Here is a 16,794-nt window from a genome sequence, read left to right as displayed (position 1 = left end):
ACAAGTTGTCCACATTAGCATGACAATCATTATGAATGGACAACACTTTAACAATTTTCAACCACAACTGATTAGAAACTTTGGAATTTCAACAACAACTGATCGGAAACTTTGGAATTTTGTGCAAAGCTTTATGACTATATTGACATAATTATCCTGTTTATTCTTACATATTCTCACCTTCCTCCATGACCTTTCTCTGTAATGAAAATGCAGTTCTCACTTTTTATTTCCATTCAATCTCATTTTAATTAACTAAATGTTGTCAAGAAAAAGAATGACAATCCTAATTTCACCCCGTTGGTTTATACCCGATAAAGAAACGGCCCTTAAGGATATGAAACTTTCCACATCCACGAAAAATGGTAAACCAATGATCTGCACAACATTTTTTGTTTGTTTTATAGAGAATGAATGATTAAAAAATATTTTTCAAAAAATGATTGATTTTATCGCTTTTAAAAAATAAATTAACGAAAAATATTTTTATTGTCCTCTAAAATATTTAAGCATAAATAATTGTCAATACTGTAAATATGTCATTGACTAATTATTTCAAGGACACTAATAATTAGTTTTAAAAAGATATTTTCTGAAATATTTAGTTTTTGTGAAATAAATGGAACCATACACGTGAAAGATATCCAAGATTTGTGCATTTCTACGATTATTTTCAGAGCTTGGGAGGAACTTCTAGAATCAAGCTTTAATAATAAAATCAGGCTAATTTAGGGTGTCACACCTCTCGCGCTCTGCCCACCGCCCGTAAAAACCTACACAACAAAGTTCTATCCCTACATGGTTTTACATAAACATTGACCCATAACGCCGATTCCATCATATGTTCGTAGGCTGCTGCTTAATGCCGAAGCTTTATCCCTGATAACAGGCGAGAAGCTGCTGATGATTACATGCTTATTCTGGTCCTCCAGCACAAACTAGGGAGATCTTCCAGTCACCAGCTTTCATTCACATTTCGTCCGTTCTGAATTCTGAATTCCCTGTCGATTAGCCGCAAGCCGAACTTAACCCAACAAGCTCTCATTTTCATAGAACACCTTTCTCTCACAGGCTCAACGCAGGCTTCCCTCGCTGAACCTGGATACTGAAATTCCCTTTTCTCCGATTCACTCTCCATTCACATTTACTTGCAGAGTTGAACTACAAAAGATTTTGCCAAAAACAACTGGCATTCAGAAGTGGTTGGATTGGGTTAAGCCATATTAGCTTTAAAGGGAAGAAGCAGACCAAGGATCAAAAGAATTGTGCTCCAATATACAATACCAACTCAAAAAAGCTCAAACTGGACAAAAAGTACCCTAACACAACCAATTTGTGATCTTAAACCAAGATAAGGTAAGATGTCAAAAATCAATAACCACTTTCAATCATTACTAGATCCTTGGTAACTAGCTCCCCTCCCTACCGTCCGTGTGTTGAGGTCAATGTTTTCTCCTGGTAGTTACATGAGGAAGCTTTCATTTGAGTAGAGGGGCAGTCATCTGGGGCGTGTAATTCACATTTAATCAGAAAAACACAATTGAAATGTTCTCAATACTAAGGTGAGTCCTGGGACAATGCAACTTATAATTTCTAGTTCTCCAAATGTAGTAAACTCACGCTTTCTGGGCTAGTTTAGAGACTGAAATCTGTATAGTGTTGCCTCTCAGATTAATATGAACCCAAGAAACATCTTTCCATGAAGAAGAGTCTGCATCAATCATACAAGGCTCATAAGTCTTTCTTCACAGGTATCTACTCAATAAGCTTGAGCGAAATAAATGAGTTTCTTGCAGTCAATCTCATAAATTATGGGTACTATCAACGACAATTTATGATGACAAATTTGAGGAAGAAATCATTTGGTATTATTACCTCGCCTGAGCATGTCTTGCACAAAGCGTAGTATCTGTTTCTTTATCTCCTGCATGACATGCCAGACTAACTGCTGCATGGGGAGTCCTTTCACATGGAAGAGCTACCAACTGTGCCCCTACATTATGTTTATGTATATCGTCTAAGAATTTGAGATGCCTCTGAGACAAGAAAATTCCTTGCAGTGCCTCCAAATCCAGATCTCTTTGGAGTCGGATCATTCTGACTTTACAGGACACGACTAAGTCACCGTTCAAAAGAGAGAAACTGGATGGAAAGATGCATTGGTGAGAGAGAAAGCAATATGATCTGATGACCTGTGAGGTTGTGCATGCCAGTTTTATTGACTTGGCTCAGTTTAGATAGATGGAGGACTGGAAAGCCTTTTGGTGCCAAATTTCAAATTGCAGCTAGTGCAATTGTGGTGCCAGTTTGCCAACTCAATTTCATGTTGGACTTCAATGATGTTGCCCTCCACAGCTGTATGCTTTTGATTGTGTCTGAAGAGCCAATTACTGAATGCCCACTCCAGGAGCACAGAACATCAAGAGTTTAATGATCGTGCCATCAGGAGCTTTAATGCATCCTGTACTTCTCGTGTGTTTTCTGCCTTGCATTCACTAACATGCAGCACTTCCAAGGAGGTTAACTCCATGAGGCCTTCAATATCATGGATCTCCCTGCATCTTTGGACTTCTAGGACATTCAACATCTTCAAGCTTGATATATCCGGTAATTTATCAAGTGCATCACAGTCTGACAAAATGAAACTTCGTAAAGCTCTTAATTGGCCAAGCCCACTGAGATTTCGTATTTCACAGTACGATATATTCAGGATTTCCAGGGAAATTAGTCCTTCAAGCCCCTCAATCTCTTCTACTGCTGATTGGATGAGATTTAGTTCTGATAGTGTCCTCAAATTGCCAACTGCTGGCAATCCTTTCAAAGAAAAACAACGTTGAATAGATAAAACAGACAATGATGAAGGAAGTTCCGACACTTCTTGAAGATTTACACCAGATAGAACTAGTTTCTTCAGATGTCTACATGAGAGGGGACCATGTGTAAATGAAAGGTTAATGATTTTAGAATGAGACAACTCTAATATCTTCAGTTTTGGAAGTCCTATGGGCACAAATAAGGGATCTCTCAACCTGGCTTTTGGCTTCTTCCATGTTGAGGCACATATGAGCTCCTTAGGATCTTTATTACCCAGGCATATCTCCTCCAACTTCACTAAATCCTTGAGATCTGGCAAGGCCTTCATCTTTTCAGAACTCACACGCAGACAAGTCAAACTGGTGGGAAGCTCGGGCAGTGCTTGAATCTTGTTGCACTGAAGTAAATCAAGAGTCTGAAGACAAGAAAGACTAATAATTTCCGAAGGTAGGCCAGAAATACTGGAATTTCCCAATTTCAGTATCCTTAGATGATCTAGACTCTTAATAGCGGTGGGAATGGCTCCCTTCAAACTCTTACAGTAGGAAGCATGTAATTCTTCAAGGTTGGCAAGATTTCTAATTTCTTTAGGCAATTCTCTAATGAAACAATAGTCCATTTTCAACACTTTTAATTGCCTGAAGCAAGTAATTGAATTGGGCAATTTAGATATGCCTGTCCCCGTAATATCCAACTGCTCTATCCATTCCAAATTGCGAATTGAATCTGGAAGTCTTTCTATCCAATGACAATCCTTTAGAGATAAGTGTTGAAGTTTCCCCAGCTTTTCAACTGAGACAGGGATTCGAGTAATTTTTGCATTTTCTAGCAACAGTACAGAAAGAGCTGTCAAGCCACAAAGTGAATCAGGCAGGTGACTTAATTGGAGACAGTTGGAGGCACTAAAAATCTCAAGCTGCTTCATGTGAACCACTGCCACGGGAATTTCTTGTACCGAAGTCCCATCAATAAGGAGCTCCTTAAGAGCTTTCAGGTGACCCAGTTCAATTGGCAGCATATTGAGTTCATTGCAGAACCTCAAATTTAAGGAAGTTAAGCGCTTTAGATAACGGATGGAAGTATCTAACTTCATTAGTTGTGAACATCGTTCTAGTATCAAAATCTCCAAGTCCGAGAAAGAGGACAAGTTGGGGCTTATCAATAGGTCAGCACAACCTGTAAGATTCAAGACTTTCAAATGTGGCATCTGCAGAAATATAACAGAAAAATTAATTAGTACACTGAACAAATTAATAGAGCAAATAAAGTCTAAAGACTGTTTCTTTTGCAGAAAAATGATTTTTGAAATCTAATCTTCCAATCATGGCATAGCTTAAGAAGCAATTGGAAAATGTTTTCATAATTAAAAAGATTCTCATTTAGATTTCGAAGAATGACTTAACCTTTCAACAACCAGAAAATCGTTTCCCTTAACTAACCCAACCTAAGATTCCACTACCGCCATCGTCCAAACACCCTTTAATTGTTGTTGGCAGGCGACAGATTATTTCTTTAAGTATTTCAAGAATAATATTCAGTTCTGTACATGCCAAATGCTGGAAAGTGTCATATCTTAAATCAGACTTCATGAAAACCTTTCTGATGAAATCTTTCTTACCAGGAAAACTGTTTTACTGAAATAAACAAAGCTTACCTTGATTTCTCTCCAACCTCCCCAGTCTTCAGTGACTTTGCTCCATGAAAGATCAAGAATGACTAATTTCTCGACATGGAAATTAGTAGCTTTAAAATCTCTGGTGCATCCTTGCCATTGGAGCCACTTTAAATTCGGAAAAACATTGGCAAAATCACCATCAACATTTGCACGATCCAAGATAAGAAATCTTATGTTTGGCATGCTCTTAAAATCTTCAGCGACAAAGTTGAGGTGTTCTGTCCCCTATAATGGAAAAAGTACAGAGTGGAGAAAATGAGAAAGAGCTAAATAAGTCAATGGTTAAAGAAATAGGACAGTTTCTCAACACTACAAGGCTCAAGAACGCGGTAAGGCACGCATTCCACTATAGAATCACAGAAGATACTGTACCTCTATCTTCTTTGTATTCCAGGCTAATTCCAAATTGCATAGCCTGCCTCGCCTTCCTGGATCTAGATGATCCTCTGTTTGTATAATTTGTAGGCCAAACTCCCTTAACAGCCTGTGCATCCTTAATTCATTGTTTCTTCCAATTTTTACCAGGGACTTGACAAGGAGTGCGTCAACTCCATCAGAGGGAGGAAAACGGGGATTATGCCACATAAATGAAGCAATTCGACAATCCACATCTGCAGGGAGGCATGCAATATCTAGAAATATCTGTCTTTGCACTTCGCTCAATTCTTCATAACTAACCATCAAAATCTCTTGAATGTGCAGGCCAAATTCCAAAATTGGCTTCTCTTTTGCAATCAATTTTCCTGCTAATTTTCTGTCCAAGAGTGAACTAATCACTTCAATAAGTAACGGAATCTTATTCATAGAGTTGATAATATCTTTTGCAGCCTCATCAAAACCAGGAACTGAAAGATTACTTCGCAGTGCATGCTTTCGGAAAAGCTCAAGAGCTTGATCGTTATTCATCATGTTGATTTTGTAAACATGAACCAATCCTCGAGATATGAACTCTGGAAGAATAGATGTGATACTAGTGGTGACAATTATCCTACTTCCATAACCAAACCGATCAAGCTTTTCTCCAACAATTTCCTGGAGATGTGACCGTTCCTCCACATCATCAAGAACAATTAGGACTTTCATATTCTGTAGTACTTCCTTAAAAAAATTGACTCCTTTCGCAACATGATCAATTTCATATTCTTGCTTTAGGATATCAGACATCAACTTGCTTTGCAAAACCTGAACACCTCCAAGTTGTTTTGTTGTTACTGCAATATCTGCAAGGAAACTACAAGAGTCGAATTGAGAGGAAATTTGCTCGTAAATGACCTTGGCAATAGTCGTCTTGCCGACACCACCCTCCCCCCAAATTCCAACTATTCGTACATCACTGACTTCTAAATCAAGTAAGTCCATCATGTGCTCCACTTGTTTGTCGATTCCCACAAGATATTTGATAGCGACATGTGGGTTCTTCCTATATGAGTTGCCAATCAGCACCACTGGCTCTTTTTCTTCATCTTTCACCCGAACCTCCTACAAGAGCAAATAAATTGTAAACAAGAAAAGCCGCTATGGGAAATGAAAAAGGATAACTACACTGAAAACCTATGTCATGTCTTCCCACATATGTTAATGCAACACTTTTGACTGTTCGTCAAGTTAGGATATAGCATTCCGGATGGTTGTACTCCATTTGCACTATCCCAATTTATCTTAATGGCTTTCCTCGATTTTATCGAAATCTTTACCTTCGTGCCTTGGTGTGAGAAAGGCAAGCAAGCTATTTGTGTAGAATTTTCTTGAAAATAGAATAATCTCTTTTCTCTCCTCCATTTGCTACACTCTATTCCTAGAGAGTTAGAGCTGATTTCTTCAGGATCATCTTACAATTTTACATTTGATTTTTCTTTTTTATGGAATTCTCCTTTCTCTTATGCTAAACATTAAAATCTTTTTTTCTTTTCTTTTTTGGGCAAGAGGTGATGACAGCTCGTTATCCATGGCAATTTAACACGAGAATAGTTGGATATATTCCGAAAATATGGAATACTCCATTTGTATTTCTAAAGAAGATCATGAATTTACATTCCCCAAGATTACATATCTACAACCTTGATTTACTTACTGAATAAGAATATCCATATTTTTCTTTCTTTTTCTTTTTTTTTTAAAAAATTACGTTGCTAGCCGTCAGTTGTTAATACATTTTGCATTTATCGATACTTTAAGTAAATGTTCTAACAAATTGTCAATTTTTTGTGAAGAGTCCTTTCTTGATTTTTCATTTACTTGAGAAGTTTAGGTCTGTTGCTCTACCACTGTGACCTCCTCTATTTTGCTTGCTTTCTTTTTCTTTATCTCACCATTTCACGTGGACCATGTTCCCATGGAAGTGCAATATCCTCAAAACCTCCAGATCCAAGACCAAAGTTCAATATTCTCAATGTATGTGCAACACGCGAGCGAGAGAGAGAGAGAGAGAGAGAGAGAGAGAGAGAGACCTGAAGTGAGAAGTCAGCCATGTTCAATCCTTTGTTGGCCAATTTGCTTGAACTATTTGCCTCGGTGCTAATTTGACTGTCTTCATGCCAAACCTCATAAAGTAAAGCTGAATCCAACAACTGACCATTTTGAGGCAAAGCCTCTAAATTGTTCTTCAGTGGCTTGCATATTAGTCGAAATCCACACTTTTTCACAATTATACCAGCAGACGCTCTAATGCTAAATTGGAAACGACCCCAGTCATCCGGACCAAAATTGTCTCCTCGCCAAAGCGCCTCTGGTTTGTGATACCCAAGCCACACATGATCCAAATCCAATGAACTAAAAGTCCTGTAGCAACGGTATGTCGTTTTGCCATTAACGCATGCCAGAAGCTCAAACTTGTCCCGTGTTTTTCCGTCTTTTGTTCGGAATACAACACAGAAGACTAATCGTAAGACCTTCTTATACAAATCCTTTGAAGTCATGAAAGATAAACAACCCTCTTCATTAGGGAGCAGCCACTTTGGCATCTCTCCTCCTGGTAGAAGAACTTGACCACCAGTTTTGGGATGAAATTCCTGTCATAGACATAGACTGTTAGATAGCTTTTCGAAATTGGCACCTAAAAAGAGGAGTTTCAATGAGTTAAGTGGGTAGTCTCAGAGTTAGGCTATAGTTAGCAATAGCATTACAAAGATTTTTGTACTTAATTGGTGGAAACAAGATGTGTTGTTGAAATTCTGTAGTTGGATGAAGATGTATTGTTTAAGTTTTTCATTGGGCGATCCTTGTAATACTGCATCTAACTAGATCTATATAAATAAAGAATATTTTCTCTGTGTTTCCTTATAGCAACCTCCACTACATATACATACAGAATCCCTTTCTATATGTTTACTTTTCTTAATTAGCCCAATGATCCAAGATTTTCAGCCTTTCGCAATATAGAACGCTCGATGCAATCGACATGGAGAGAGAGAGAGACTAACCTCAAGCTTGAACAAATCATTTCCAGCAAACCCACAAGAAGATGAGTCAACAGTGTCAACGTCACATATGTCAGAGGGAATTTGACTCACGGATTGGAAACTAATTGCCACTGAATCTAGTGATTCATCAGACTTCTCACAAAGTGAAGCTGGATCCACTAATTGATCTTTTATAAGCACATTCTTCAAATCATCTTCTAATGGCTTGCATTTTAGCACATATCCAACCTTTTTCACAATTCCACCCAATACTCTAACACTAAGGCTAAATCTTAAATAACTCGTGTCCAATTGACCAAAATCAACTCCTCCCTCCAACACTCCCCACATCACATTTGATTTCAGATATTGAATCCACGTGTGATCTGAATCAAATGAACCAAGAGTTCCTGATAGCACATTCCGCCTTTGGCCGTCAACATGTGGCACAATTTGAAAAGATACTTCGTTTTTTCTATCTTCTACACTGAAAACCACACACAAAGACAATCCTAGGAATTTGTCATACAAGTCTTGTGAAGCCTTGAAAGATATAGTACTGCCTTCAACTAGGACGAACTCCTTTGGCATCACTCCTCCAGGGAGAACATTTTGATAATCAAGAGAGATTTGAGAATAGCGATGTTCCTGTTATTCATTTAAATGGTTAGAAATACCTAAGTTTGTAATTGGTTCAAGTACAAGAGTTTGATTTGAGCATATTCCTTCTAATTCAACCAAAGATGGAGTTCAACAATCTTTAGACAAATTAATCCTTGGTTGCAGTATATATAATACTCATGATAAAAATCATGCCCTTGCAAGTGTTGTAGCCACCTCTATTGCATATATGAGTAGAATCACTATATACTAGATTTGTTTGTCTGCCTAGAATTTTTAGATTTTGCATTCTACAAACATAGTGCGCCCAACATACACTATCAACGCACCTACACAGAGGGAGAGGGAGAGAGAGAGAGAGAGAGAGAGAGAGAGAGAGACCTCAACTGTGAAGTCAGCCATGTCCAAGCCTTTGTTGACTAAAATGCTTGAACTATCTTCCTCTGTGCTTGTTTGAGAATCCAGTAATTCTTTTGTTTCACTTGAACTGTCTTCCTCGGTGCTTGTTTTGATATCATCATGCTTTAGCCTCCACTAGTACACATACGTGCAGAATTAGCTTATATTAGTTTGTTTGTTTATCTAGCATTTTCAGTTTTGCATTATACAAACTCAATGCACCCATCATGGTCTCTATATCAATCATAAACACAGAGAGAGAGAGAATCTAACCTCGAGCTTGAACAAATCATCCATGGTGAACCCATGATGGATCAGTCCATGACATGAAGATAAGTCAATATTGTCAACGTGACATATGTTCGAAGGAATTTTGGTCAGAGATTGGCAAGCGGTTGCCCGAAGGTCACATAATTGCCGTGGAATCTGGAGTATCTCTTGCAATTGTTGGCAATACGAAACATCCAACCAGCACAAATTATTTAATTGCCTGAATGTCGGAAGTTCAGTAAAATTGTTTCTCGACAACGACAAGAATCCTAAGAAGGGAAAACAGGAATAGTTCTCAAGGAACTCAAGGAACTCTACTTCTGATAGATTGCATCCACTAAGGTCTAGATGCTGTAACTTAAGAAATCCCCTCTCCATATGGGGATCACTTGAATTCTCCTCCTCCTTTGGAAACTTGATTAGTTTTGAGCAGCCTGTAAGCATCAGCCTTTCAAGATTTTGCAACCTGTAAATGCTAGATGGAAGGATTGCCAGTTTCTTGCAATTCGTTAAATCCATTTCCTCCAAAGAGACAAGATTTTCTATGGATGCAGGAAGTTCCTCAATTGAAGTCCCTCTTAAATAAAGTTCTGCAAAGCCTCTGATTTTTTCCGGAATATCAGGGAATCTTTGTAACTTTGAGCAACCAGTAAGAATGAGAACTTGAAGATTCTTGGATTGGAGCACATCGGGGAGATGATGAAGGTTAGAGCACCCTTTTAAATTCAACAACCGTAACTTGGCATGATATGCAACTGATTCGTGAGCACGCTCCAAATTTTTGCACCCATGAAGATCCAGTTCCTCAAGATTTGGAGTGAAATTAAGGTTCGGCATACAAACCACTGACAGACATTCACTGAAGTTAAGGAACTTCAAATTTTTAAAGTCCTGTGGAAAAAAAAAATGAAGAGAAAAATATTTAATGAAAAACACTTGATCATCATTCAAGCCTCGTGTGATCAGAAATTAGTTGATCATTTGGTGTATATAGAGACTCCCTCTCCCTTTTTAAATAGAGTTTCTTGAGCGATCCTTGGCCAAAAAAGAAGATAAAAAAAGAATAATAATTGTAATTCCACCACACACTAGATGATCTTTATAAGGAGTTTTAGTAGAAAACATGTAATACATTGGGATATGTCATTGGTTCAAGCCGAATTTGCATATAATAATTTGATGAGTCAAACTATTGGAAAATGCCAATTTGATGTTGTATAGCTAAAGCATCTTTTAAGTCCTTTGGATCTTACACCATTATCCACCAATAATATGAAGAAAGAGCTGAGACAATCAATAAGTTACATGAGGAAGTAAGGTTCCCAGTCAAGCCAAAAACATAGAAAAGCCTGTTGTTTTTTAAAAAGGTGAGTTTATTGCGCGATCCTTGGCCAAAAGAGAAGATTAAAAAAGAATAATAATTGTAATTCCACCACACGCTAGATGATCTTTGTAAGAAGTTTTAGTAGAAAACATGTAATACATTGGGATATGTCATTGGTTCAAGACGAATTTGCATATAATAATTCAATGAGTCAAACTATTGGAATATGCCAATTTGATGTTGTATAGCTAAAGCATCTTTTAAGTCCTTTGGATCTTACACCATTATCCACCAATAATATGAAGGAGCCGAGACAATCAATAAGTTACATGAGGAAGAAAGGTTCCCAATCAAGCCAAAAACATAGAAAAGCCTGTTGTTTTTAAAAATGGTGAGTTTATTGCGCGATCCTTGGCCAAAAGAGAAGATAAAAAAAGAATAATACTCATAATTCCACCACACACTAGAGCTCTATCAAGCGACAAACAAGAGAAATCATTCCAATGCTAAGTGGGTGGCCACTTCTCCTATGGGTACGTTCAGAAACAATACATGTAATTCAGAGAGAGAGGGTAAAGTCAAGTGTGAGGACATGAGCCAAGGTCAAGTCCTTTGCCAGCTAATTCATGACATGAATTTAAGCTAGCATAGGTGGCACTTGATGGATCTACAATCTTATGCAGAGATACACAAACCTGCCATAATGGCAGTGGAGGCTTGGGAATCTCTCGTGTCATCTCTTATTAGGTCATGGTGCTTGGTCAATCGATTTCAAGAATCGCACATTTTGTTGAATGTAGTAGACCCTTGATGCGTTATATGTTGCTGAACTTTATATAAGAGAAATTGTGCGCCTACATGATATTCCAAAGACAACCCCTTATGTTGTGTAGCGAAAGCATCTTTTAAGTCCTTTGGATCTTACAACATTATCCACCACCAATATGGAGAAAGAGCTAAGACAATCAATAAGTTACTTGAGGAAGAGAAGTTCGAAGCTAATTGTCAAATATCCAGTCAAGCAAAAAAACATAGAAAAAGCCTGCTGTTTTTAAAGAAGGTGATTTTCTGGATTCATTTGAGAAGAGCGCCTTCCACCTAGTCTTTGTGCTATGGATGGTTCTTTTCTAGTTTTGGAACGTATCGATAATAATGCCTACAAAAGTGAGCTTTGTGGAGAGAATGGTGTTTCCACTAGTTTCAATGTTGCTGATCTATCACTATGAAGTTGGCCTCAAGGAGGGGCCTTTTTAAGATTTCAAGATTCTCTCTTGGGAATAGAATAATGGGTCTAAAATATATTTTCTTGATCAGTGAGCCTGTTTTATACTTTTTAGGATTGCTTTAGTCTCGATTACAATGTGATTATATTGTAGCCTATTTGAATTTTGTATTTTGGGTTCATTTTTCTTTACTTGGAGGTTACTCAAATGTATCTTAGGCTCCAACTTATAAGTGCCCTCTCGGTCTCTCATAGTAAACACGACGAATTTATCAAATGAAGTTTCATTCTATCTATTCTATCTTTTCTTTGTCTTTCTCTCCGTCCTTTTGGTTGACTCATGAGTGATCAAGAGGGTGCTGCATCCTTGGACTGGCCTCCTAAGGTAGTCTCTTCCTATCCTCTGTAGCGGGGTTTTTCCACTTCATTAAGATTGAAAAACCCTTTTATTTATTAGTTCATTCAATACGTTCCGACGTCAGTGTGGCCGACGATCATGACAACAATAATTGAAAGCCCACAAAGTTTGTCTCATAGGAGGCATAGGAAGAGAAAAAATATAAGAGTATGCACAAGATTTGAAAAAATTGATAATTGAAAAATTGAGCAAAACCACCAAATTAGAAATATTTAATGGAAATAAATTGTTGGTATATACACAATACACAAACATAGAATATATGTCAAATATTTCAAGATTAAAATTTGCAGTAAGAAATTTGTTGTAGCATAGAAAAGATTAATATTTAGATTGTGAAACATGTGAGAGATCAAATAAATATCTAGTTTACGCACCTCTCTATGAATACAATATTTGTAAAATAAGTAATCGAGACATTTTGGGCAAGAAATTAAATTGAGATCCTGTGGAAGGTCACCTTTACTTTGTGCAGTAGTATAAATATTAATATAAATATAATACATACATACATAACTTTAGATTAGATTTAGGTTTAAATATATCTAAATTAGCAAAACGAGCCCCTTTTTCACTTCTCTTTAGAAAGCCTTACTAGTCATGCGTGAAAGCGATTGAGCGCTACCAGCGTCCTAGATGTGGTGCGCTACCGCCTCTATAAAGTAAGACTCTTCATAGAATTGTACTCCACAAGCTTTTATTTAAAATAGCAGGAGAAGGAATGGCTGGTCAATCAATCTCCCCTGAGAGTTGCTTTTCGTCCTGTGATTTCTCACTTAGGAATAAATGGAGTAAGAGCACAACCAAATGGCCCGATTGAAAGGAAAGGAGGGGAACGTGTTGCATACTTGGAAGGAGAAGGAGAAACTCCCCGTTATATTTGAAAATGAATATTTTATCCATAAAGATGAAGATAACTTTCTTGGAGTTCCGCTTATTCCTCCTCCCAAAAATAAAGAAGTACTTGCCAAAAATCTCTGGTTAGGTTGGTATAATAAAAATAGACAGGACTTTTGGGGCTGACTTACATTAAAGACTTAACTCCTTTAAAGATCCTTACTAGATGACTTCTATATATCTCTTTTCATTATCCGCTGCATTCTATCATAGAAACAACTACAGGAGGTTCAACCAAAAGTACTTGGCGTGCATTTGCTTCAATGATAAAGCAAATAAGCATGAAAAATCTCATTCTATTTTCATATGCAATTTTGAAAAGAATCTAGTAAGCTCATCTCTTATGTAAAATATATAATCTTTGATAGCATTTTCAGTATCTATCATTTCAAAGGCATACAAATTGAATCCTCAGTTCATTTTTATTAAAATACTAAGCATGTTCATCATTCAATCGTTAAATTATGTCACCAATAAGTTCTTGTTCCAATTTTCAGTATTAAAGTTACTAACCGTATAAGTCCATTCTTCTTATGATTTCAGTACTTCTAACATTTGAAAATGAGATTGAACATCTTTAGTGAGTATCTTCTGTTTGAGTCGACATTAAAATTCACATAGGAAAGTGCTTAATACTCCCCTGAAACGGGAAGAATCCACTTATGTTGGTTCATGCAGTAGATCGACATCTTGTTTTTAATGCTTTAATCATATATAAACAATTTAATAGATGCAGATGATTCTTAAGCACAATTAACGAGCATCATCAGAGTTAGTAATTATTGCATTCAAAGTCTTCAATAAGACATACATATATATAATCATAATCATATGCATACGGATATAGATATGTAAGAGATAAGTAAATAAGGACAATTCATTTGAATGCGCACCTTAAATTGGTCCATCACGACATGAATGTTGCTTTTCCGCAGATCAAGTTTGACTAACTTCTTTGGGCCAGGGAGAAATTCAGGAACCGAAGAACATTCAGGCCATTGAAACCATCTCAGCGCATTAGGAAGACAGATAGGACCTTGGAAAGAGTTATGCACATTAATCATGATAAGCAACCTCAATCTTCTCATGTTTGTGAAAGCATTGGGACCTATGTATATTGCTTCTGTCTTGGGTAAATCCAAAACTATGGCTTTTACTGCATCTGTTCCCTGCATTTATAGAACTTGCATTGCAATTAGCATACGAAGTCAGAGAAGAAGAGAATTAAATCAGTGTTTAAACCACCAAAACTTACCATTTTCCGTGATAGAACTTCACAGACATCTTCACAAAGCCATATCCTGCTGCGTCTTCCAGGATCATCACGACATTCTTGTTTAACAATATCCATGCCCATCAACTGAATCAAGTCATGCATCTGTACTGTCTCCCTTTCTTTAGTTATTAAGGACTTCTCAACAAGAACTTCTACTCCAATAGTTGTGTCAAAGTCACAACTGTTAAGGACTTCCATGATGTACTCTATAGATCGCCCCTTGAAGAAACATGCAATATCAAGGAATATCTCCTTTTCACAGTCCTCTAGTCCATCGTAACCTAACTTGAGAATATCATTGATGGTTTTGTTAGGACTTTTAGCAAGTTTATTCAATGTGCTTTCCCACTCCTGTTCTCTTCTACCACATAGGTAAGAGCCCAATACCACAAGTGCTAAAGGAAGTCCGTTAGCATAATACAAAGCATTATCCACAAGATCCTTCCTTATCACTATTTCCTTACTTCTAAGAAAAGCATGTTTATTGAAAAGTTCAAGAGCTTCCCCATCCATTAGAGTTTTAACTTCATGGATATGATCTTCATCTATACTATGGACAGTTAATAGATGGTTATCTCTCGTAGTAATGATGATTCTGCTTCCTTTACCAAACCATTCACACCCTCCAGCTAAAGCATTTAATTGTCTTACGTCATCGACATCATCGAGAACAAGGAGGACTCTTTTGTGGCAAAGTCTATGTTGCATCAAATTAATACCTCCATCAACACTAAACACTGTAAATTCTTTTCCCACTAATATCTCGGACAACAATTTTTCTTGCAAATGAACTAAATCCTTTGAATCTTTTGAAGTTTCACGAACATTTGCCAAAAAACATGAAGCCTCAAATCCTTTGAATATATCATTGTAAACGGCTTTGGCTAATGTTGTTTTTCCTACGCCTCCTTGTCCCCATAATCCTATCATGAGAACATCATCACGAGACTCAAGATTTAACACAGATTCCAGCTTTACCACTTGTCAATGTATTCCAACCAGATGCTTGACAACGTGTAACGGTTTTCGGTCCAGCTGCATAGAGATCTCCCGCACAATTCTGTTGATAAGATCTGATTCATCTCTAACAAAATCCAGAAAGGTACTAGATACATCAATTTCCAAAGATAATTAACTTTCAAGGAAAAAGAAGAAAAGATTCAGCATATAAAAAAGAAAAAACAAAGCAGTGTCACATCAATCACTATTTAGTACTTACTTATCCTTCAAATCCCACCCAGACAAGCTACCCGCATCAAGGAGAGCCTTTTTCCATCTCTTCACTTTCTCCAAATCTCTCCCAAACTTTCTCTCATGCTTAACCATAGCTTTTTGGTAGCTCTTTCTTGGTGTTCTCACTTCTTTGGGATCCACTTTGTAAAACACCGGAAATACCATGAGTCCTCTTTGCTCCTTGCACTCCATGATTTTCTCCACCTCTTCCAAACACAATGGCGAGGAAGCATAGTCCTCGGAGAAAATGATGATCGCTATGCGCGAGTCCTCAATCACCTTAATAAGCGCCGGTGTTATTTGTTCGCCTTTCCGTAGCTCCTCGCTATCAATGTAAGTGTAGATTCCTTTCTCATCAAGAGCCACATAGAGATGACCGAGAAAGTTGTTTCGAAAGTCTGTACCTCGGAAACTCAGGAAGACGTCATAATTCCCTTTCAGATCTGAAGAAGCAGCCATTAGAGGAGATGAAGTTTGATGTGCTTCCTCAGAATGCTTAGCGTCTGGTCAGGTTGCAGCTCTATCTCTCATATGGATATCACTTTGTACTAATCAAGAAATAGAAACGAAAATCAAGATCATTTCTGATGCTCTGAGTCGATAAGCATATACTCCAACTAATTTAACAGAAAGCAGCATTTTGCATAAGGTGCACGGAACCATCCTATATAGGTGCTTCTTGACTTGACTTGCCTTTTCCATTAATAAAAGAAATAGAAAAGAAACGAGCAACTACTCCTGGTGCTAATATACATGAGTCAATCGCAAAACACCGCCTGTTGGAATATTATTTATAATGAACCATCTGACTTTTTTCTTTCAAGAGGTATTCTACAAAAGCAAATCCCAAAATAAATTTCCCTCACTTTTCAAAGTAAATTTTTCCATACCATGTCTTGCATTGAACGGAACAAATTCGAATCTGTTCAGGCATTTCTTCAAACACGTAATGTGCAGCCAGTTGGAAAGCGAATATGGACCTATTCGGAGCTCGAGCTCACACTTAAACTCAAGAGAAATCAGCGAGCAACGTTCAAACTTAAGAAAAACCGACTCATTCAGATCCGACGCGAGTAAGGACTAAAGAAATCGAGCTTGCTTTGCTCTTTTAAAATCAAGCAGGACGAGGCAAAAAAAAGAAGGAACGAGAACTCAATCGCAGGGGCCCTACCTGGCTTGGCTTCCCTGGGCATCGTTGGCGGCGAAGGTTGAGAATAGCGACTCCAAACTCGTGTCAGGCTTCAGTC

At 37.5% G+C, this 16,794-nt stretch overlaps 1 protein-coding gene across 1 annotated transcript; it reads right to left on the bottom strand.

Annotated features, from left to right (window-relative positions):
* Positions 1–1,044: 1,044 nt before the first annotated feature.
* Positions 1,045–16,696, bottom strand: LOC108956720. Its single transcript, XM_039299798.1, has 13 exons — positions 16,438–16,696; positions 15,534–16,095; positions 15,336–15,349; positions 14,294–15,294; positions 13,932–14,207; positions 9,181–10,068; positions 8,890–9,042; positions 7,909–8,535; positions 6,937–7,497; positions 4,862–5,968; positions 4,469–4,714; positions 1,876–4,021; positions 1,045–1,711 (listed from the first exon to the last, which is right to left on the bottom strand). Exons 2-12 carry the CDS (start codon positions 16,004–16,006, stop codon positions 2,420–2,422), a joined length of 6,948 nt encoding a protein of 2,315 aa, XP_039155732.1. The 5' UTR covers positions 16,007–16,095; positions 16,438–16,696; the 3' UTR covers positions 1,045–1,711; positions 1,876–2,419.
* Positions 16,697–16,794: the final 98 nt, after the last annotated feature.

This window comes from Eucalyptus grandis, chromosome 8, assembly GCF_016545825.1.
Source record: "Eucalyptus grandis isolate ANBG69807.140 chromosome 8, ASM1654582v1, whole genome shotgun sequence".
NCBI classification, from domain to species: Eukaryota; Viridiplantae; Streptophyta; class Magnoliopsida; order Myrtales; family Myrtaceae; genus Eucalyptus; species Eucalyptus grandis.
This window is presented reverse-complemented; position numbering and strand designations above follow the sequence as displayed.

What these genes read in the sequence shown, in the direction of transcription:
- LOC108956720 (XM_039299798.1), bottom strand. Translation starts at nt 16,006, where the DNA reads ATGGCTGCTTCTTCAGATCTGAAAGGGAATTATGACGTCTTCCTGAGT. An exon ending in TCGTGATGGACCAATTTAAG is followed by an intron (nt 10,069 to 13,931) that starts GTGCGCATTCAA and finishes TTTTTTCCACAG; the next exon opens with GACTTTAAAAATTTGAAGTT. An exon ending in TGGCTGACTTCTCACTTCAG is followed by an intron (nt 5,969 to 6,936) that starts GTCTCTCTCTCT and finishes TTGCTCTTGTAG; the next exon opens with GAGGTTCGGGTGAAAGATGA.